Here is a 22,528-nt window from a genome sequence, read left to right as displayed (position 1 = left end):
ACAGAATCCATGAATATCCAAGATCATAAAGTATGATTTTCATTTAATATGATAAACGTGGTCTCATAAAGGTGATGTCTCATAAGGGTGATGTCTCGTCTCGGTGAGCTTTGTAATCTGTGATTACCTATGTTTTCAATATGTACATCTTCTGCGAAGAAAATTAGCGGATACTGAAAATAACTGGAATTTTTCTAGGTCCAAGGGCCATTACTCTGTCGAAAATTGCTCGATCGTACCCAGTGTCGAACTTGACCTAGACGTTATCATGATAAACCTGTATCCTAAATTTTATTTCAATTTGTTCATCCTCTGCGAAGAAAATGAACGGAAACTATTGGTGGACTGACCGACCGACCGACCGACAAACCAACAGACAGCAGCAAAGCAATATGCCCTCCCTTCTTCGAAAGGGGCACAAAAAGTGAATTGACGTGCAAATCCAAGACGTCAAGTCATCTAAGTTTATACGTGCATAGTTGTTGTACATCAACATATACAGTAAAACATTATTTTAACGAAGTGCCGGGGAACGGAGATTTTCCTTCGTTATAAGTGCTATTCGTTATATCCGTCAACATGTAATTTAGTCATTTGGAATGAAAAGTACTTCGCTGTAAGCGTCAATTCATTATAAGCGTGTTTGCTTTAACCGTGTTTTACTGTGTTTATTTCCGCAAAGTTAAACAGTTTAGATATAACTAAGAAAGGTGTCTTAATTTCTGAAACTTGATTTCTAAACCGGATATAAAAATCAAAGTAAGCTTTACTGAAACTGTACCATGTGTACTTGAAGAAGTTTAATTTATGTGCCATCATCTCCCTATCCTAAACACAGTCAATGACGCAGGAAAATATAAGGTACATTAAATAGTACAGGTGTGTGACAGTGTCATCTATTTATCTTGATCTAAATGACTTTGATCGGTTCACTTGCTCTAGTTGGCTTGTTTTTGTTTTGCATGTAATTTGACTTAAACGTTAACAGTTTGCTTAAATTAGGGTGGCGCTGGATTGGCGTTGGATACTCATAGCAAAGCTGTTTTTGCATGATGAGGGACTAAAATTTAAAGACTTTGTAAAACACATCAAAAAACCCACATGCAATGAGAATTTTGTTCCAAACTAAGAATGATTATTCTTCATTCTTTTTAACCGAATGCAAATCAAGTTATTAAATAGAATAAGCCACGTGTTAAAAATATATAATATTTGGTAACAAAATTATTTTTTTCTGTGAGGCCTTAATAAAAATCCTATTAAACCAAGAGCTCCTGCGAGACATAAGCAGAGACTTATTTTAGTGGATGAACAAAATATGTTTAAAACGCCGTCGCTCTAAATGAAAGAATACGTGGCAAAATACACTTATTTGTATAGAAGTATGATGACCTTGAACAAACTCTGAAGTAGTTTATACCAGCATTTTACTTGCCAGCGTTTAGAATGAATTGAATTTTAAAATGATATATTTAAGTCAATTTATAAATCTAATGAAGAATTGTTAGATTTTCCCACTTTGTTTCCTGATGTTTTTATTTTGTCTTGTCCTCAGCCTGCGTGAGCAATACAGTTGAGATTTCGTGATCCGGAAATTTTTTTCTCCTGCTTTCAGGTGAATATCATCGATACCAATTCAGGACATTGTTGATATGCGTTTAAAAAAGCTTTTGATGCACGTGTTCAAGATCGTGAATATTGTGTAATCACATAATTAAACAAAAAAAAATAAATGGCTCTGTTTCATCTCTTCTTACTCAAACGACATTCTGCCATGGTTCCATACAAAATATTTAATAACCTTTAAGTAATTCTGAAAATGTTATGTAAAGATCAATCAAAACACTTCTTTTAATTTACCTATAAAATTGTAATTCTATTAGAATACCTTTAAAAACTCAAATTGAGAAAGCAATGGATACATCGGAACGATTTTTATCTTATAAATCAGGCAAGGGCTTTTCTTTATCTTTGCAAAGTGATGGTTGTACAAAGGTTCTTGATTTATGTTATGTGTTATTAGGCATATGTGTCAAAATGTTTTATTTCGCTTTATTTTCAATAGTTTAACATGATGCTATGTTTTGTTATAAGTAATAAATAAGTATTTATCACTTATTGAACATTTACCTTTGTTCAAGTTGTATTATCAGAAATGGGTGTCAGTAAACTGCTGCCTGTACAATGTGCCAGAAATGATGTTCCCATGGGCAGCCCCACCATTCCCTGCGTGTAAATGACCGTCTGCATCATCACCATCGTCGTCATTTTCATCATCAGTTTTGTTGTCATCATAATCATAGGGAACGGGTATTTGTCGCTCTTTACAAATGTTATGTAGGACTGCACACGCTATGACAACTTGGCAAGCTTTCCGAGGGGACAATCGAATTTCCCCATGCAGAACATCAAAGCGCCGTTTCAACTGGCCAATCCCTCTTTCTACAACGCATCTTGTCTTTTTATGCGCCCTGTAAATAATTATTTTAATTTCATTTCAAATTATTAAGCCCTATCTCTCTCATGTACCTTTTCTGCTATACCAACACTGCATATGGGACACATGTACAGAGTTACTGTTGGGAGGCAGCCACCAAAGGACAGATGTTTAGAAATTCCTACTAAGAAAAGGAAATCTACATCCAATGACTGTCACAGTGATTCTGATGTGACAACAATGTTAAAAGTCAATATTTGGAATACTGTGATACATGTTTGTACAAAGAAGAAGAGATAAGGAAGTTTAAAAATCAAATAAGATGCCTCACTTTGGAGTTAAATGATCTTAAAAAGAAAACTTCAGTACATGTTCAAAATCAGCTCAAATCGCGTGACATGATGAGTTTGTTAGTCAATGATAGGAAAGTAAAATTCTATACAGGAATCCCTACTAACTCTGTCTTTAATCCAGTCTACAGTGCAATACAACCATCTCTTAAAAATGTAAGATATTGGAAAGGCCCATCCTATTATTGCACTACAGTAACTCTTAAATATAAAAAAAAATCAGAAAAATAGGGCTTGTAGAAAATTAAATCCAAAGGAGGAAATGCTTCTCACATGCATGAAAATCAGAATTGGTCTTTTAGAAGAGGATATTGCTGACAAATTTCAGATATCTCTATCATATGTGTCAAGAATTTTCACAACATGGGTGAAATTGTTGAAAAGGTATCTGAGCTGTTTAGTATTCAATGCTCAAATAGATGTAGTCAGACATAACCTATCCCCTTCTTTCAGAAATACCAAAAACTCCCAAGTAAGGCACATTACTGAGTATTTATTGTTCGGAGGTATTTATTGAAAAACCCAAAATTTAGTGCACCAAAACCAGTGTTGGAGCGATTACAAACATCATCACACTGCAAAATTTTTATTATGCATTAACCCATCAGGTATGATAAAATCTGTTTCAGAGGGTGGGAGGACCAGTGATAAGCATATCACACTTCACTCAGGGTTTATGGATCTTATAGAGCCTTTTGATTGTATTACGGCCGACAAAGGTTTTAGTAATCTATTGCAAGATTTCATCCTTCTTCATGCTACCCTATTGCCCCCCCCCCCCGGCAAACATGGGTCAGTCAAATGCCTGCTAATGATGTTAGGAAAACAAAAGAAATAGTAAATAGAAGGATTTTTGAGAATGAGGTACTTTCGCATATTGAAGTTTGAAGTCAAATGCCTGCTAATGATGTTAGGAAAACAAAAGAAATAGTAAATAGAAGGATTTTTGAGAATGAGGTACTTTCGCATATTGAAGTTTGAAATTCCCCTTCCATTGTGCCAACACCTTGATGATATTGTAGGAATAGGCAGTGGGGTGTGTAACATGTATCCACCTCTTCCAAAGTACTAAGAAAACTTACAATAGCCTATGCTAGAGTAGTCTAAAAATATATTGTTTGGTACTAATGGATCTTCAGTATATTTTTGGCATTTTGTTATATCATGTTATGAAATGCATTTCATATTCGAAGAGAATGTAAATTAAATTATATGGTATAAAATGAAACGAAAATGTAAACAATTTATTATTTTCCAAGTCATGCATGCAATGAAATATAGTACATACAAAGAACATACTATGAACATCAATGGTAACAATTAGAATATGTATGATATACATAAAATGTACATGCACATAAATATATCATTTTACAACAATTTTTAAATGTTTGCTTCAGATCATTTATTGAAAGAGGCTTAAGAAGAAGAAGATTGAATGCATTTCTGACAATGCCATGATGTCAAACATTTGACATATTTGTCAGTTATTCCAACACAATGAAAATGATACTAAGTTTGCACACATCACAATATATGCTACGCTTTTTAAGTTTGGTCACTTCATTCATAACAACAATATTACATTCAGGACAAAAATATCACACCTTCTACATGTACCTTGTCAATTTCCATTGGTTCCGGTGTATAAACATTAAAACCCTCTTGGGTCAAAAGATGTTGCAAAGACCCAGAATGAATCTCTGGTAAAACAAATGAATGATAGAAAATTCATGGTTGGATGACATTTCTGAATTAAAATGCTGGTCAAAAACAATATTTTCATAAAATGGTCCATTGCATGTATATACATGTATGTACACTATACACCATTTTCACAATGTAAGTTCAATCTGGCCCTGAATTAGACCATAATATGCCCCGTGTTTCAATGCAAGTGGTTCAGTGTTTTGTAAACAACTTTACAAATTACATATACAAAAATAGAAACACGTAGAACATTTTGGAATGAGAGGACATTTAAGTTCCACTAAACCCTCACCACAGCAAGAACATGATGCCAATAAATCAGGGGAAGCTGCTAAATAGGGATGATCGACATTTAAAATTATACCACATTCATCAAATGATACATTTTTGTGTTTTTTTCTGTACATTTTCATAAACTCAATTTTAGCAATGGGTTCCATTTCTCGTCCTTACTTTGAAGACATCACATTCGGATTGACAATTTTATATCCCATTATACGTGAAAGCAAAGACTTATTATCACAGTGTGTAGCGTTTCTCTTATAACTTTCACTTTTGTATGGACAGCATAGAAACTTGATGTCGTTATCCGTCCTTTCCTCAATTCTATCTAATGGGGGTTGGATGTTGACCAATGGTGAGGTTGATAATGGCTTGAAACTCAGTATCCATGACATGTTCTACATTGTTTTTAATCATATTGTCAATTTAATAACTTGAGACATCAAAAACCATAACATCAGCGGTTTCTTTCTGATTCACTGGTACATGTAACTGTGTGGTATTCTGGTCATCAGTGGTGTGCATTCCTATCATAAATCAAAGTACTGAAGTACTGAAAGTCGGGCTCTTTTGGTGTGTCTTTATGCATATTGTGTAGTAAAGACTGAAAATCTCTCTGTAATATTATTATCTATTCGGAATAATCAGTGTTGTACGTATATGACTTTGTCTACTTTCATTTATACATGTAATACCAGTTTAGGTACCTGTTTAAAATTAAATGTCGAACTAGAACAAACGTGTGGTTCACTTCTTGCCGTATCTCAACAATCATTTGATTGTTGTCTGTCATCTGTCCGTCATAACATTACATGGTGTCAGATGGAACACTTAAGACCACCACCGGAGCTCGATTTCTCATCATCGGATGGAAATCTACCCGAAAAATGGAGGAAATGGGAACAGACCATGCGACTGTATTTGAACATCGCCATGCATGAACGGGATGAAAAGGACAAATGCAGTGCATTCCTCTATATAATCGGACAGGATGGACGTGAAATTTTCAACACGATGACTATTTCACAGGATGATAAGGACAAAATTGAACCCTTGTTAAAAAAGTTCAAGGATTACTGTGCACCACGTGAAAATATCACGGTGTGGCGTCATAAATTCTACACGCGACAGCAAGGTAAGACTGAAACGATAGATCAGTATGTGACCGATTTGCGTGTAATTGCTAAAAACTGTAAATTCGGGGCACTGGAAAATGATATGTTGCGTGATCGCATTGTGTGCGGAGTAAATTCGGAAAAGGTCAAAGAGAGACTGCTTCGTGATAACAAACTGACATTAGAGAGTGCTTTGAGTGCATGCAGAGCCAGCGAAGAGTCTGTGATCCATCTGAAAGACCTACACAGAAGAAGCGGCAACAGTGTTTAAGAGACCGAAGACCAGCTTGTGGAAACTGGAGGAACAAAAAGAAACCAGGACAGTCTACAACAGCCTATGTACCTAAAGGCTCACCCGAATCGAGGGACAAAAAGTCATGTGGAAGGTGTGGTAAGACACATGAGGAAAAGAAATGTCCGGCATTTGGAAAACGTTGTCACAGGTGTAATGGAGCGAATCATTACCAAAAATGCTGCAGATCAAAAAGTGAATGTTGTTGATCATGAGGATGATGAAGACTGTCACTCTACAGATGACGAAAATTACTTCCTATGTGCAGTTACCAGAGAATCCGACAGGAAAGATGAAGCCCACACGACCATAGCCTTTAACAAGGTGAAAGTGAAATTTAAAATAGATACTGGATCTCAAGTTAACATTATCCCCAGAAGTATTCTGAGTCAGCTTCCTGTGAAAACCAATGTCACACGGACTTCAGCAAGAATAACAAGTTACACAGGAGACAAAATACCCATCCTAGGGAAATGCCACCTCCGACATGGAAACCATGTGTTAGAGTTTTATGTGACCGAAACAGATTCAGTACCTATACTTGGGCTCAGATCATGTAGAGACTTAGGCTTAGTCAAGCTGACATTTGCGACACAGAGACAGTCAAAGGACTACAGTAAGGAGGACATATTCAGTGAATTCACATCAGTATTTCGTGGATTAGGGTGTCTACAAGAACCTTATCACATACAGATAGACAGCACAGTAGAACCAGTTGTGCACCCACCTCGAACATTTCCCGCAGCACTCCGAGACGAACTGAAAGCATCACTCGAGGGAATGGAACTTAAAGGAGTCATAAAGAAGGTGGATGAACCCACTGAATGGGTGAACTCTATAGTTTGTGCTGAGAAGTCGAACGGCAAGTTAAGGATTTGTCTCGATCCACGCGACCTAAACAAAGCCATCAAGCGCGAGTACTATCAGTTACCCACGATAGAGGAGATCACCACCAGACTAGCAGGTGCGAAAATTTTCAGCAAGTTGGATGCCAACAGTGGCTACTGGCAGATACCATTAGATCCAGCAAGTCAGAAACTCACCACTTTTAACACACCCTTTGGACGATACTGCTTCTGCAGGATGCCCTTCGGAATAAAAAGCGCTCAAGAGTTATTCCAAAAGAGGATTTCACAACACTTCAGACACATACCTGGAGTAGAAGTGGACATAGATGACATTTTGGTCTGGGGAGAAAACAGAGAACAACATGATCAGAGACTTCGACAATTGCTAGAGAGGTGCAAGGAGATAAACTTGACTCTCAACAAGGAAAAATGTATGTTTCGTAGTCCAGAAGTGAGCTACATAGTACACATCATTAGTAGTGAAGGTGTGAGACCTGACCCCAAGAAGATAGAAGCGATCACCAAGATGCCCCCACCAGAGGACAAGAAAGGTGTAGAACGACTACTGGGGACAATCAACTACTTAGCAAAGTTCATACCAAACATGTCTAAAGTCACACAGCCAATCAGAACACTCTTAAGGAAGGACATCACATTCCACTGGGAACGACCTCAGGAAGATGCGTTTAAGGACATCAAGAAAATTTTATCAGAAGCACCCATACTTACCTTCTTTGATGTCAAGAAACCAGTCGTAGTGAGTGTTGACGCCTCGAAATTCGGTCTAGGAGCTGTGGTTCTACAAGAGAACAAACCAATTGCTTACGCTTCAAGAGCTCTCACCGATGCAGAAATAGATATGCTCAGATAGAAAAAGAGTTACTTGCAGTGACATTTGGACTTGAACATTTTAACCAATACACATATGGAGTGGATATTGTTGTGGAAAACGACCACAAACCGCTTGAATCCATTTTGAAGAAACCCCTATCACAGGCACCGCCTAGATTGCAGAGATTGTTACTCAGATTACAGAAGTATACTTTCAACTTCAAATACCGACCAGGTAAAGAACTAGTCATTGCGGACACGCTCTCTCGTGCATGCCTACCAGCAGGCAAGGAGGAGACCCAGTCACAGGAGTTAGAGACTTTTGTACACTCTGTGTTCTTAAGAAGCATACCCATGTCACATGATATTCTGAACGACATCTACCGGGAAACGGACAGAGATAATGAACTCAGTCTAGTAAGGGACTGTATACAGAACGATTGGCCACTCAGCAGAAAAAGATCTACACACAAATACTGGAAAATCAAAGACCAGTTAACAGTTGTTGATGATCTCATGTTCAAAGGAAACAGATTAGTAGTGCCAAAAGTCCTACAACCAGAAATACTGAAGAGGTTACACACAGGACACATGGGCATGGAGAAGACAAAGAGAAGAGCTAGGAACATCATCTACTGGCCCAACATGAACAGAGACATTGACGAGATGATCTCACAGTGCAACACATGTATGGACTTCAGGAATCAAAATCCTAAAGAACCTCTCGTGTCAACACCAGTTCCAGATGGACCATAGCAAACAGTAGGAACAGACTTATTCACGCTACATGGAAGTGACTACCTTGTAGTAACAGATTACTACTCCAGATTTTTTGAAGTCGTAAAGCTACCAAACACACAAAGCCGTACAGTTATTGAGAGACTCAATGTTTGCCAGATATGGTATACCGTTTGAAGTTATTAGTGACAATGGAACGCAGTACACCTCACAGGAATTTCGTGAATTCGCACAAAACTGGAACTTCCAACACACCACATCCAGTCCATATCATCAACAAGCCAATGGACTTGCAGAGAGAACAGTGTAAACAGCAAAGAGACTACTGGAGAAAGCCAAGACAGATGGCAAGGACCCATATTTAGGATTACTGGAGTACAGGAATACCCCAACGGACACCGGTTCGCCAGCACAGCTTTTAATGAGCAGAGAGTTGCGCTCTATTCTACCGATAACCAAGAAGCAACTTAGACCAAAAATCATTAACAGAACAGAGACGTACAAGGAAAGGGCACGAAGTCAACATCGACAACAGTACTACTACAACCGTACTACCAAAAGCCAGAAGGAAATTCCTCATGGACACAAAGTTCGATTCAAACTGAAGAAAGACTGGAAGCCAGCTAACGTCATCGCTCAAGACAATCGCTCATACCAGTTGATCACGCCAGATGGGGCCATGTATCGAAGGAATCGAGGGGATATCATAACGTCTAAGGAGAAGATGTTTCGTAAAGACACAGATATCTCTACAGATGAAGAGCCAAACCCAGATGTCAGTCAGGGAGAAGTCGTCGACACAAAGAAACCAAATCTGTTGACATCAGAAGTCCAACCGAGTTCAGAAAGTGGATACCGCCGCGGTCAGGAAGAGAAGTGAGGAAACCAAAGAGATTTGAGGATTAGTGAACAGTGTTATATTTTGTGAATTGGGGCAGAGTAATCCCCTGCATGTTTATTTTAGGCAGACTGGGCAGTCTACCAAAGTCTACAATTGTTATAGTAATCTCACATGATTGTGTTCAACTTATTTCATATCTAAAGTAACTTGATTCAACGAACATTAACTCAGAATTTTTAAAATTTTCAAATTTATTGACACTCATTTTTGATAAAGGGAAAGTTGTAATATTATTATCTAAAGTATCTATTCGGAATAATCAGTGTTGTACGTATATGACTTTGTCTACTTTCATTTATACATGTAATACCAGTTTAGGTACCTGTTTAAAAATTAAATGTCGAACTAGAACAAACGTGTGGTTCACTTCTTGCCGTATCTCAACAATCATTTGATTGTTGTCTGTCATCTGTCCGTCATAACATTACACACACTCTCTCTCTCTCTCTCTCTCTCTCTCTCTCTCTCTCTCTCTCTCTCTCTCTCGTGCTTTTAATGTCGGCAAAGCATCAGAGAGCGACCAAATTTTGTAAGCGGCTATAAACAAAAAATATGTCTGTTTAGTAGAAGTTAAAAAGTTCAACAGTTGCTGCCTTGAATCTTGCAACAAGCATTATATATTCAATCCCCATTTCTTCATTGCGCAGCAAAGTAGTTCATGGAAATTCATGCGCATTGTATGTGTCCAATATGCATAGTAATGTTTGTAAAACACGTTATTAATAAGAAAACTAAAAAAGATAGACAATTCATTCGAAATTTTAAAAAAAGAAACAAAATGCCAACACTTTTGACAAAACATGGCTCTTTGTGTAACTATTTGGTATAGCGGAAGTTGTTACCTTGAAGCTGTTTGGTTTTTTGTTTACTTTTGAAGTTGTGCTATTTATAGTAACATTGGCGATTTGCCTGCCTATAGCCAGGACTCTGCTTTCAGCAGAGCCCGGCTAAAAAGAATATATATTAACCAACAGAAAACCAGAACAGAAGTGTGGTTTGAAGGAGACAGAAGTTTAAATTATTTGTTAAACAAACGTATTAATTTACTCTATGTTCTCAATATACGCTGTACAATACTGAGAATCGATTTCTACATTTAAAACAAAGCCCATCGACAATAAGTTGAATAGAAAGCTAACTTACAAACTGCAACAATGCTTCATTTTTGTTTTCTGGGTTAAATTCAGACACATAATTTCGCCGATTTCAATGATACTTGATACCGCATACTACTCGCAGTAACCAATTTTAAAGTAATCGGTCCGGTTTTTTTAATAGTTTTAATATCAAAATGTTCTTGTAGTGTCGCCATGGATTTTTTTTATCTCCCAGAAGTGGTTAAAAGATGCCATGTTGCCCTTTTTTGACACATTGGCAACTTTAATATCTGGAAAGTGTTCTTGTACATTTTTTGTAGAGAGTAAGAATGTGACTGAAAGGGCAATGCTGTGTCAGAAGGATAAATAAACACTCAAAATAGAATGCATTGATGTAATAAACCTATATAATGCCAAAACCAAAATGTACTTATAAAGAAAAAGCCTGACATTTTATTTGGGTAAAAACTGACGGACAAGATAGATCAGCCGGGTACGTGTTTTTTTATACTTATAAAAGAGTGAGACAATTTCATATACTAATAAGCAGTTTACCACAAAAATATTTTGTAGAGAGTAATTTTCATTAAACGCGTCGGTTGACAATGGTTTTCTCGGGGTGTCAATTTCAACTGTTACCCTCCCAAACATGCACTATTTATATAATGTAATCTAAACAGTAACGGCTCCAACGACCTTTTTCATTGTATAATATGATATATTTCTACATCAAATAAGAAAGAGACGGACACATAACATTAATGAAAAAGCCTGTCTCCCTTTTTTCTTGCATCAAACATTTAACTTATATTTACAAAATTTAGAAAATTGAATTTGTATGGATTTAAAAATCACGAAATCGACAATTTTTCTGGTGGTCATGATATTTTCAATAAGTCTGATAAGTCTGTCAATCCCCCTTTTAATAAAGAATGCTAAGTGTCTAGGGGAGATAATAATTTTCTAACGTTGAATTTGTATGTATGTCGTTTTCAGGTATTTTACAGACGGGTAGACATAAACACTAAAATTTGGTTAATATTTCTTTACTTTTTGATTAAGATTTAAGATTGTTGATGGTTGAGAAGGAAAAGACAAGGAAATCTGTGTTAATTTTCTTCGTGGACTTTTATCATTTATGTTCACCTGTTCAGCCGAGACTCTTCTGTAATCATGTACAGAGCGCTACATCTGTCATTGCAACCATAGCTTTGACTAATGGTAAATCAAAAGTTAGTTAATTTTTGACAAGTGCATTGCTAACACTGCTAAAAATATAATGACATTTTACTTGTTTTTAATGCATAATATATTTTGATGAATTTAAGTCGTTATTTTAATGTCTGACCATAATTTTTCTTGTGTACTTATCTTTGATATTGTTATCAAATAATAGATCAATATTACGTGACAGCGATATATACTTCTTTTAGTTTCATTTTCAGTTTCATAATATTTCTATCCCAATGAAAACAATTTAAAATCATTTCTTTATTTGCAGATTTTATTTCTGAAAAGAATATATCCTCGAAAAACGTTGTCGTATTCACAGCATCATATTTATAAGCAAACTGTCCAAATGGTGTACAAATTTAATGTAATTTAATTATAACTTAATGCTCTCCTCTTTCATGCAAGTTTTCAACAAAGAAATGCAAGATGAACATGCAAGAAATCGACTATCTTGTGTTTGAAATTCAATTCAAATACAGAGTCTTATTAAATTGGGTTCTTTAAGATTGAATTTATGTATACCTGTTTGGTTATTGTGGAGTTTTTGAATGTTTTGATGAAATTAAAAAAAGTTTCTATCGTCACGATTTTGGTCAAATTCTATTTTTCTGTTTTTAATATTTTCAATGCTTCTTAATCATTTTAAGCATAAATAAAGAGTTTCTAACGTTTAACACATTCATTTAAGGTCTAACAGTGGACTGTTCACCTCAACATTCAAAATGAAAACAAAAGCTTTGTTTATATAGGAAAGAATTGCAAGCTCTGTAATTCGCTTATTACTCAACGAAAGCCACTCAAATTTTGGTTGCATATTAAAAATGGCTTACTTATTGTAAACATTAAAAACTAAAAAAATAATTTTTTGACCAAAATCGTGGCACAGTAAATCAATAGTAAATCAGAGAAAAGTTGTGAAAACATCTGCATTCATTGAAAAATGTTCAATTTTTTCTTAGTTTTAGATAACGAAGGTTCACAATTTAATTTTATAATACTTTTTCATCAAATAATATGATTTTTATTGGTTAATTATACAGAATAAATTAAGGCAATGATTTATACCGGTAGTTCTTGAAACAATTGTAAAAGCTTAACCAAATCTTGACATATTTAAATTTTACAATTTTATCAGTCTTATAAGTTTAAATATATATATTTAAATGAACCATAGACATCGTTGTGGGTTCAGTGTAAAGAGGATTTGATTCTTTTCTCAAAACTTCAAGATTTTTGAAATTGTTCATTTTCAATGTCTACACGCAACGTTAACAGCTTAACGCTAAACACAAGTATTCCAAGCGGAGTAGAGTAACCCGCATGGGATACTATTTTAAAATGTGTTGTAATACAAAGTTAATGCTAGCTTTACTAGACGAGTATACTATGAAGCTCGAATTTTCCAAAAACAACGCCACTGGTTAAATAGGAAAATGTAACCTGTAAATGTTTGTTGTGTGCTTTTGTTAGCTGGTACGTAATATTAAGTAGTATTATATGGATTCCTTGACGATTTAACTTATTACAAAAGTAACATTCTACACATTTGATATCAAAACAAGATTTGAGTTGCTTGGCTTCTATTGGCCCTTCAGTGCACTCAAAATGATCGTTTTGCTCTGAAATTGCACTTACAGATTCTGACTCTCTTTACTTTCTCATTTTCAACCGGGTTTTCCAACGGAAAAATTCGGTTATTGAAATGGTGAAAATGGCGGGCGGGCGGCTGCCAAAAGGGTACACTCATTGTACGGGTAACTCCTCCTACAGTTTTCAAGATAGGTTGTTGCTCTTTTGCAGATCAATTGTACATATATCAGGCGTATATCAGATGAATTTTTTGTACTTATATAGTGCATAATATATTATACTTCGTTTGTGAAAGTCGAGCCAGATAAAGTAGAAAAACATACTCAAACAAGGCTAGGCGGTTTTATCAATAATTCTTTGCGACTGGCTTGAAGTATTGTTATAAAAATGCATAATAAAAAAAAATTATATTTATTTTTTTTTTGGGGGGGGGGGGGGTGCCTCAATAACAGTCTCTGATCAAAAAGAAATTTGTCGCATTTACGTGCAACTTCCCTGTAATGGTAAACATGTATAAAGAAGAAGATCGTTCCATTGAACAGAATAATTTAGAATATCAATGCTCTACAGAAAGCAGGTTATGACAAAATGAAACAAAAGAAACACAATTTTTTCATTGAAATTTAATTAGTAACTGTCATACTGTGTTGAGTGTAACGCATATCTCATATTAGCTACATTAATTGGATTATTTGTAAAAAATTTGAGGTTTTTTCGGTATCTAAGACTTAGCAAGCAAATAAATTATTCAAAAGGTCTTACAATGGCTCTTAAGGTGTAATATCCCTTTGCTATTAATTTTGCCATATATGTTTAAAAAAAATTCATATTGATTTTCATCAAAGTCAATATCAATTGATTCATATGAAACAAAGTTTAAGTGATGAAGCGCTGCTAGATTTTTCAAAAATAAATAATATGCCAAATCTTGATATGAAGAAAACTAGACATAGTGATTAGAAAAAACAAAATTTTACCATCGCAGCATAAAATTAAAAATCTAAAATGTATATACAAATAATATAGAGTTATATACATTTTCAATTCATATTCCAAAACATAATGAAGCGATGCATTTTAGTTCAGAATAGCACTTTTTTGTATAGGTTTGGAACAAAAATTGCTTCAATCAGCAAGAGTTATCTTTCTTTATCATAGACTATTGAAGGTTTTACATACATGTTTTACATACAATGCATTATAATAAATTGCCACAGTTTCTAAATTTTCAGAAAAGGTTTTCTGTTTTTGAATTTGGATAAGATAATAGTAAATGGATATATATTTAAGAAATCCTAAATATGTAAACCAGAGCATTTTGTTATGTAACACAAAAAGGGGATCAGTGAATAATCTTCCAGTTATTGGTATATCAATATAAGTATATATTGTCTTGAATCAAAATGAGATATTAGGTGTATTTTTAATTTGTTTTCCCGTATCTGCTCCCTCAGAATAGAAAAGCCTTATTCAATTTTAAACATTTGAAATGTTAAAAGTTTTAAACGATTAAAACTAAGTCTAGAATTTTCCCAATTATAAATCATTCAGCTCTGTGAACGAGCTATAGATATAGAAATAAAAATATTCCATCAAAATATTCTCTGGCCTAAGACATCAAACATGTACTATACATGTACTGAACAAGTACATAAAATTTAGTTATATTTAAAAAAAGAATTTATCCATCGGGAGGGGGGAGAGGGGGAGGAATAGTCATGTAGATATTGCCTCATAAATACTTTATCATTATGATACATTTCTTGTAATATTTTGTAAAAGTTTTCTTTACTTTTTTGCCCCCTGCTTCAAAAGAGCCCTGGGGTTCAGTTCCTTCCGTTAATATTTTCTTTTTCTATATTTGAATTTGAATAAGTGTATCGCCTTCCAAAATGAATTAGGACCCAGCACCACCTCCCTTGATGTTACATGCCTTAACAATTGTGAGTTAACAGAAACAAAGTGATATTATTTTCTACAGAAGTTATCTCTCTTATCAGAGGGACATTCCACCTTAATTTTCATCAGACTGGTCAGAATGATATATTGTAAAGTATGGGTCAATTATTTCATTTCATTCCGTTAATTTATAAAATCCATCTATTAGTTAAATTAATCTAGACTAAACATGTTTTCTGGACTTGAAGAGTCTGGAGTCGTTCTTTTGAATATTGTTATTTTGAGTTGTAGTCCTTGACAGATGACAAAATCAAAAACATTATGTTCCAGTTAGTTTTAAACAGCGAAAACTTAACGGAAATTTAGGCTATATCACTAATAAAAAAACCTTTCAAAACCGAAACATGAGTTTCTGTTTTTTGCGGGTTTTTTTTTATAATTTCAACTTAAAGATACAGTTGAAAAATATGTACATGTGCACTCATAAGTTACCAACGGTTTCTGCAATTCAGATATGAAATTCCTCCTCACCTTGGATACAACAATAAACAATCTATGTCATTAACTGAGCCATTGCAACCAGGTGGGAAGTTATTATTCCCTCAGGTAAAATTCAAAACAAACCAACGAGGTATCAAATAATTACAAGTCTATTTTTGTAAAAATATCATTTCGTGTTAATTCTATTAAAAATACCACCAACACTTCCCTTCTATACGCCAAGGAAAGGAATTTATATTCCATACCAATTTATTATAGTTAGGAGTGTTATAATACAAATGATTTATTGCACGAAGTCAGATAGACAGGTAAGTATGTTAAGTCTACTTATGTGCGGCGTGTAATCATTGTTGCCAGGATACTACACCTGCATGATTTGATTTTTGAATGAATGAAGGTATTGAATTTTGAAATGCACATTTTAGAATTTGTATTTTTATTTTAAAATGTTTAATCAATCTTCTGTATGGACCTTAAAAACTCTGTACATGTAGTTATAGTTAACACTTCAATTCAATTAAATTTTTTATTGTATTTGCTAGCAAAAAGTAATTTATTTCAAAAATTAAATTTAGATCAAATTATCATGTACACTTTTATTTGTGCAATCACGTCTATTGTATGGAGAACACAGGTGATAAAAGACTGCGGGTTTATAAATAGAAAATGATGAATGGGCATACGAGAGGACAAAATACGTTTATGTAGTAAGTTTATGTAAAGCTAGCATCTACTAACATGTATCAAGGTCATGAATTACTCCGGTAAAACATGATGGAACAAGATGGCTAGCAAAGGGACATATTCTTAACATGGCAAAGTAAGATATTTACATATGTATTTGTATATTATTTGTATATTATATACATATGACATATTTCTGATTAAGTCTCAAAATCCTGAAAGGAGGTGCTCTAATTCATGTTGAATCTTATATGATTATCTATGTTTAATGTATTAGACATTGTTTATTTAGGCATAGATCTATAGCGGTTGATTTAAAAGGTTTTGACGATTTAAGACTCAAATCTATATCTGACAAATTAATAAGTTTATGGACATAAAGAGATGCAAAAAAAGAAGAAATATGATATTTTAAAGTTATGTGAATTTTATCTCTTTTCTTGAAATACTTTATTGCAAAAAACACTTAGTGTTTTTGTCATTTGCATGATGATTAAATGAACGAATTATATTAATAAATCAAATATTTTGATAGTAACGTCAACAATATCTATATTGAAATAAAAATCAAACAAAATCATAATGCCACATTTTAAACTATCTTTGTCTCTTGAACGTGTTTAAAAAATTTTCATTATTATCTCCTTTTAATTCCTGATAATTATCTCATCAACATTGAAATGTGCATAAATACATATCTAATGAAATTTTGTAAAAAAAGTTTTTGTGTAAAATTGCCAATATTTTTAATAACATTTTAATTTTACTGTCATTATGGGATTTCATCTAATTGTGTTGTTATTAAATGTTTTGAAGGACTCCGCTCATAATATAAGGATTCAACATATCATGCATTTCATACCTATTTAATCGTGTGACCAATTGTATATACCCTGTAATTATGATAATGAATATAAATTTTTTACAAAGTTTCTTTGCATTTCATCTGCAGGTAAAACACATACATGTATAAAAAGCATATGTTCGGCCATAGAGCTTTTTATCTTTTAAATGAGTAAGTTCAACCCTGTAAAGGAATAAGATGGACAAGACAAAGAAAGCTGTGGTTTTCTTTATTCTGTTGTTTTATCATCAATTAAATCCCGTTGAGCCAACACGATTATGCCTTCAACTACAGGCTACCGTGGCCATTTTTGCAACTATAGTTTTTACTTCAGGTAATTCTATATGTATTATTTTCAAGCACATGTACTGCTTGCTTACAAATATTTGATTTTTTTTTTCAGGGAGAATTTTATTAACATAAATATAAATGTAATTAAAGTCTCTTATTCATCATTTATTATTTTTCCTATTTTTTTTTTTTATTTTCAATTATTGATAATGATGATGAAGATGATGATACCATTAATTTCTACATATTTTCTTTTTATTTCCATTTGATATACTAAAGATCAATTTAGTTACCATGTATTTGATTACAGATTATGTTGGAGGAAAAGATGTATCTTTAGAAAAAGTCATCCTGTTTATAGCAGCATATCTTTTAGCACAATGTCCGAAAGAAGGTGACTTTTTGCCCTTTTAATGTTTTAATCCGTGTCTACTATATTAATAAATCTAAAACTTTTCACAAAGAGTCTGGTTTCAAAAATAAAACCAACTCATATACTAATATTTAACCTACATATAGAATTGTTGGACTTGTAAAAAATAAAAACTACATTTTGGTGTAAGCAAATGTTGGAATATACATTATAGCGATAATGCAGAGTATTATATGCTTATGTCTTTCTACTAAAGCTTTCCAACTCTGATTTGAATATTTCAGGAAACACTCACACAGATGAAGTCCCTGTAACGACCACTACTACTACTACTACTTCTACTACGACCAAACCCCCGCCACCACCTCCAAACAGATAAAACTCATTGCAATGAGTCTTGTCTTCTATTTGTATACAATAAAATATTTTGGAATGTGAAAGAATGTTTTAATTTTCTTATTGCGTGTGTTTAATTTGTTGAAAACAATTACTATATTTATTATCAAATTATATCTCTCAACATTAACAAATAAAATGAAGTTCTTGGATAAATAGGAATAAATTTTAAATGTAGAACAGAATTTGTATTCATTTAGTTCTGAGACGTACCAAAGAAGAACATGCGACTGTTATTTTTTGGGATTTATTAGCATCATACCTTTACAACATTTATCGATACATTGCAATGCTTTGGAAATTTGATTTTTTTTTTAGATAACGATTCTTACCCATTTTCCAACAAGCAGGTTTATTTTTTTTTTTAGTATGTATTGTTATTAAACAAAACAAACTTGATTTATTCACTCATTTAAACACAAAAAACTAATTTGTTAAAAAAGAACGGATACGGAATTTTGCAAATAACACTGTTTTAATTTAATGACTAATGATTGTAAATACGTCGTTTCATCTTGTCCTACTCCTTAGAACCCGGATGAGGCATGGTGAGATATTTTTCCCACACTTCAACGGATCTTTGTCAGTTAAACAACCTTGCATTGCTTTTATGATTGTTTAAATGTTGTTAACAGATTCTTGTATCATCATTTTTAATCAAACTAATAGGTAAGAAAGAAAACATATATATTAATTAAACTACATTTGTTATATTATATTTTGTATACAACAAATATAATGTATAGGTAAAAAATCAAATGATTTGATTGATGTTAGCAATCCAGTGGCTAATTAGAATACAAAAGTCCGCTTAAAGGGTTGTTAATATCTGTCATTTTGGTATATGAAATGAATTTTTAAGGATATTTCCATGTACATAGTACATACAAAGTACAGACATCCCACTGACCGACATCTGAACTTTGTCCAACACTTAGACCTGGGATCATAACCGTGTCTGACTCCCAGGTATCAGTGTTATACAACGGTAACACCTACAGGTGTCAAATACAGTTGTTTCCTTCAAAGAAGTGGAGAAAGTTCACCACCTATTACATTTACTTGTAGATTTGATGGATCGGTAGCTGATTGGCTTTTAAAGTGACATGTTTACCAAGCAATGTAGTCATAAGATGGTAATATCCCTTTTTTGCACGAATCCGGTCTCTGGAGCTACCAAATATATCTTTTAAACAAAAAACAGCAAATAAATCGCATTAAGATGGTATTTTTGTTTCTTTTTTTCTGTAATAAATAAATTTTTTCTTGAAAATCATTTCAAAATACAAAATTTTGATTTTTGAAGGAAACTATATAAATCAATTAAAATATGAATGATCTTTTTTAATTTACTTATCTTAGGACTTGATACAATAAATGTATATAAATAAAAATCCAAGATTTATAGACTTTGAAATCAGATTCCAAATTGTATTAATACAAACAAATCTCCCTCAACAAAAAAATTTCCAATTTAGTTGACTTTGTGTTTCAATATTTATTGATATTTTTTGTGTGTGTGCGTGTGAATGTTTTCTTATGATACCAAATGTGTATTTTCCTAAAAAGACAATGTGTTTAACATTCTAATTTGCAAGTACTTTAAAGAAAGTACATGTAACTAAGACCTTTATTAATATGTAATCTGCGCACATATGAAATAGGACTTTTTATTCTACGTTTATGTCTTTATATACTAGAACTTAGTACTACAATAATAATGATATATAATAACAGTCTGATACTTAAAATTCACTAAAAGGCAATATTATACATATTGCTGATAATTTTGGCCCGTGTCTAATTAAAGTCATACATGTTTTTGCATGCATATGAACTATAAAATGCATACCAAAGTTTCTTTTTAATCAATACTGTGTCTGTTTATATTGTGGGTACATATCTAAATCTCATATCGTCTAAATTGTATGAAAATTGTCATGTTCGTTGGAGTACAGGAAGGACTTCTAGAAATATACTGTAACATTGTTGTAACTAACCTCATTTTTGAGGCTACAAGGGGCATAACCTCTCTAGATTCTCTACTTTGTTTCACTTGCTACCGTACGAGACAACCAAATGAGTGCGGATATTTAATTTAAAACGAGAAAATACAGAGAGATTGCGAATGGCGTGCGACAAGACAACGTAAGGTTATAGAACGATTTTATTTTTAAAAATAAACAAAAATATTTAACAAAATACTTCATAAGTTTCAATTTAAAGAATTAAGTTTATAATTAATGTTGTTAAATAATATTGTCACGTAATATTAGTGACGTGGTAAATCTTCCTTTTTAGGATAGAGGCAAAACGAAGATTCAGTTTTCAAAATGAGCCGAAAATATAAATGCACGTGTTTATTGTACATATGCCTGATTCTGTCGCAGCAATTTGGAAGTGTTGACACATTTTTGGGATTAGACTTTAACTGTGTTACATTGAAGATTACACTTGCTTTAGCATCATCTGCACTACTATCAGGTATGTAATAGATTTTTTTTATTATATGTAATATGACTTATGGAAAATCTGTTTTTTAAATCATTAATCTTTCCCTAATTATTAAGCATTTCTTCTTATAAGATAAAAATTTGATGAAATAAAAATTTGGGTTTTTAAATTCAAAAGTTTGAGAAATAATATTGATGAAGGAAACGCTAGATAGAATTCAAGTGTATTGATATTGTTACAACAACAAAAAATTCCGGTTGCATTTATATAAATTAACTAAATTTGATCTGAGTTACATGGTAACATTTATTGTTTTTCTTCAGAGGATGTTTCTCAAGAATATCGAGTAATTATATTTCTATCCATTCTACTGATACCTTGTCAGTTTATTCAAAACATAGGTAAATATTTCAAAGCTTTTCTTTATTAGATTTCACATTTTGATAACATTAGATTGCGATATATTTTGCACATACAATATTACAAACAATATTCCGGGAATCCGAAATCAAATACTTGCAGGTTACAAAGAAGCTTTCTATTTTTTAAGCATATTTGAGTAGATTGATGTGTTTACTTTCAGTTTATCAATGAAATATCTTCAGGAAAAAAATTGTTTGCAAACTAACTTAAAGTTACTGTTCATTTTACAATGGAATCTATAACGTAAAATTATTCTTGTTTAATAGTTGTAAAATGTTGTTTTTTCTTATTGTTTTTTTTTTTCACAGTGATGTTTGGAACGAAATCGGAAGCAAAATCCGGATCAACAAAATCAAAAGAGACACCAGAAACAGGCCCAGATGAACCCACTGAGGTTGTCCAGACGACACCGGATCCTAACGGACCAATCATTATCGCATTCATAGAAAACAAAGCTGTATGAATTTTGGAGTACAATGTCATTTATTTGTACACAGATCCAACCTTTTCAAACATTTGACCCGCAAAGAAAGAACATTGATTATTTGAAATTGATTTTTTTTATCTAATATGCAACCTGTTGCTGCAAATTAATAGATATGTTCAGTGTAGTGAAGGATCTTTGTTATCATTCTGGTAATGAATCAACGTGTAATACTGTAGTTTCATTAATATTCAAGGGTATCAATCACAGGGCGAAAAACCATCTTTAAGCAAGTCCTTAAAGGTGGCTTAAAGGTGACTTAAAGGAGCTTAAAGGCTATACAACCTTTAAGCCGCCTTTAAGTCACCTTTAAGCAAGTGCTTATAGGTCCTTAATGTCCAAACTTCTTTAAGCTACCTTTAAGCCACCTTTAAGCCACCTTTAAGCATCTTTAAGTGGCATTTACGCTCTCTTTACACTGTCTTTAAGTGGCCTTTAAGTCAATATTGATCTTGACAAGCTGAACAATAAAAACATATATTACATGCAAAAGCTCTTTTATAGAGATGGGAGGGGGTCATCCGAGTGATAATATAATTTACAAGGAAGGGGGGGGGGGTGTTCCAGGCGGTTTTAATCGTCGCTCCATTAAACACAGAGCGCTATCATCAGCACCGCTCCGATGGACACAGATTGCCGTTATAAAATTCTTTATAATTTTTGGGGGTTTTCAAAATTATTGTAGGGATGAGCGCAGTCTCTGTATCTTAATATGTGCATAAAACTAATTAAAGTATGTTTGTTTCCTATTATAA

The 22,528-nt window shown here is 33.3% G+C and overlaps 1 protein-coding gene and 1 long non-coding RNA gene across 3 annotated transcripts; both read left to right on the top strand.

Moving 5' to 3' along the window:
- The first annotated feature begins 16,518 nt into the window (after window positions 1–16,518).
- Window positions 16,519–18,533, top strand: LOC128183270 (uncharacterized). Its single transcript, XR_008243567.1, has 4 exons — window positions 16,519–16,644; window positions 17,461–17,686; window positions 17,954–18,037; window positions 18,301–18,533. It is a non-coding gene; the product is annotated as an uncharacterized LOC128183270 (long non-coding RNA).
- A 1,881-nt stretch (window positions 18,534–20,414) lies between these two features.
- Window positions 20,415–21,900, top strand: LOC128183245 (uncharacterized). Of its 2 annotated transcripts, none has more exons than XM_052852196.1 (4): window positions 20,415–20,560; window positions 20,714–20,896; window positions 21,190–21,267; window positions 21,598–21,900. In XM_052852196.1, the coding sequence occupies exons 2-4, from the start codon at window positions 20,746–20,748 to the stop codon at window positions 21,750–21,752; spliced, it is 384 nt and encodes a 127-aa protein (XP_052708156.1). In that variant the 5' UTR covers window positions 20,415–20,560; window positions 20,714–20,745; the 3' UTR covers window positions 21,753–21,900. The 2 variants fall into 2 exon arrangements, with proteins under 2 accessions (XP_052708156.1, XP_052708162.1); XM_052852202.1 differs by having other exon boundaries at window positions 20,451–20,565.
- Window positions 21,901–22,528: the final 628 nt, after the last annotated feature.

Source organism: Crassostrea angulata, chromosome 1 (genome assembly GCF_025612915.1).
Source record: "Crassostrea angulata isolate pt1a10 chromosome 1, ASM2561291v2, whole genome shotgun sequence".
Taxonomy (NCBI): domain Eukaryota; kingdom Metazoa; phylum Mollusca; class Bivalvia; order Ostreida; family Ostreidae; genus Magallana; species Magallana angulata.
Note: the sequence above shows the minus strand (reverse complement) of the source record. Positions and strands in the feature narration are given on the sequence as shown.

Bases quoted from the DNA above. Each gene is read 5' to 3' on its own strand.
- LOC128183245 (XM_052852196.1), top strand. From the start codon at position 20,746: ATGAGCCGAAAATATAAATGCACGTGTTTATTGTACATATGCCTGATT. The intron at 20,897-21,189 runs GTATGTAATAGA...GTTTTTCTTCAG, and splicing joins ATCATCTGCACTACTATCAG to AGGATGTTTCTCAAGAATAT. The intron at 21,268-21,597 runs GTAAATATTTCA...TTTTTTTCACAG, and splicing joins TCAGTTTATTCAAAACATAG to TGATGTTTGGAACGAAATCG.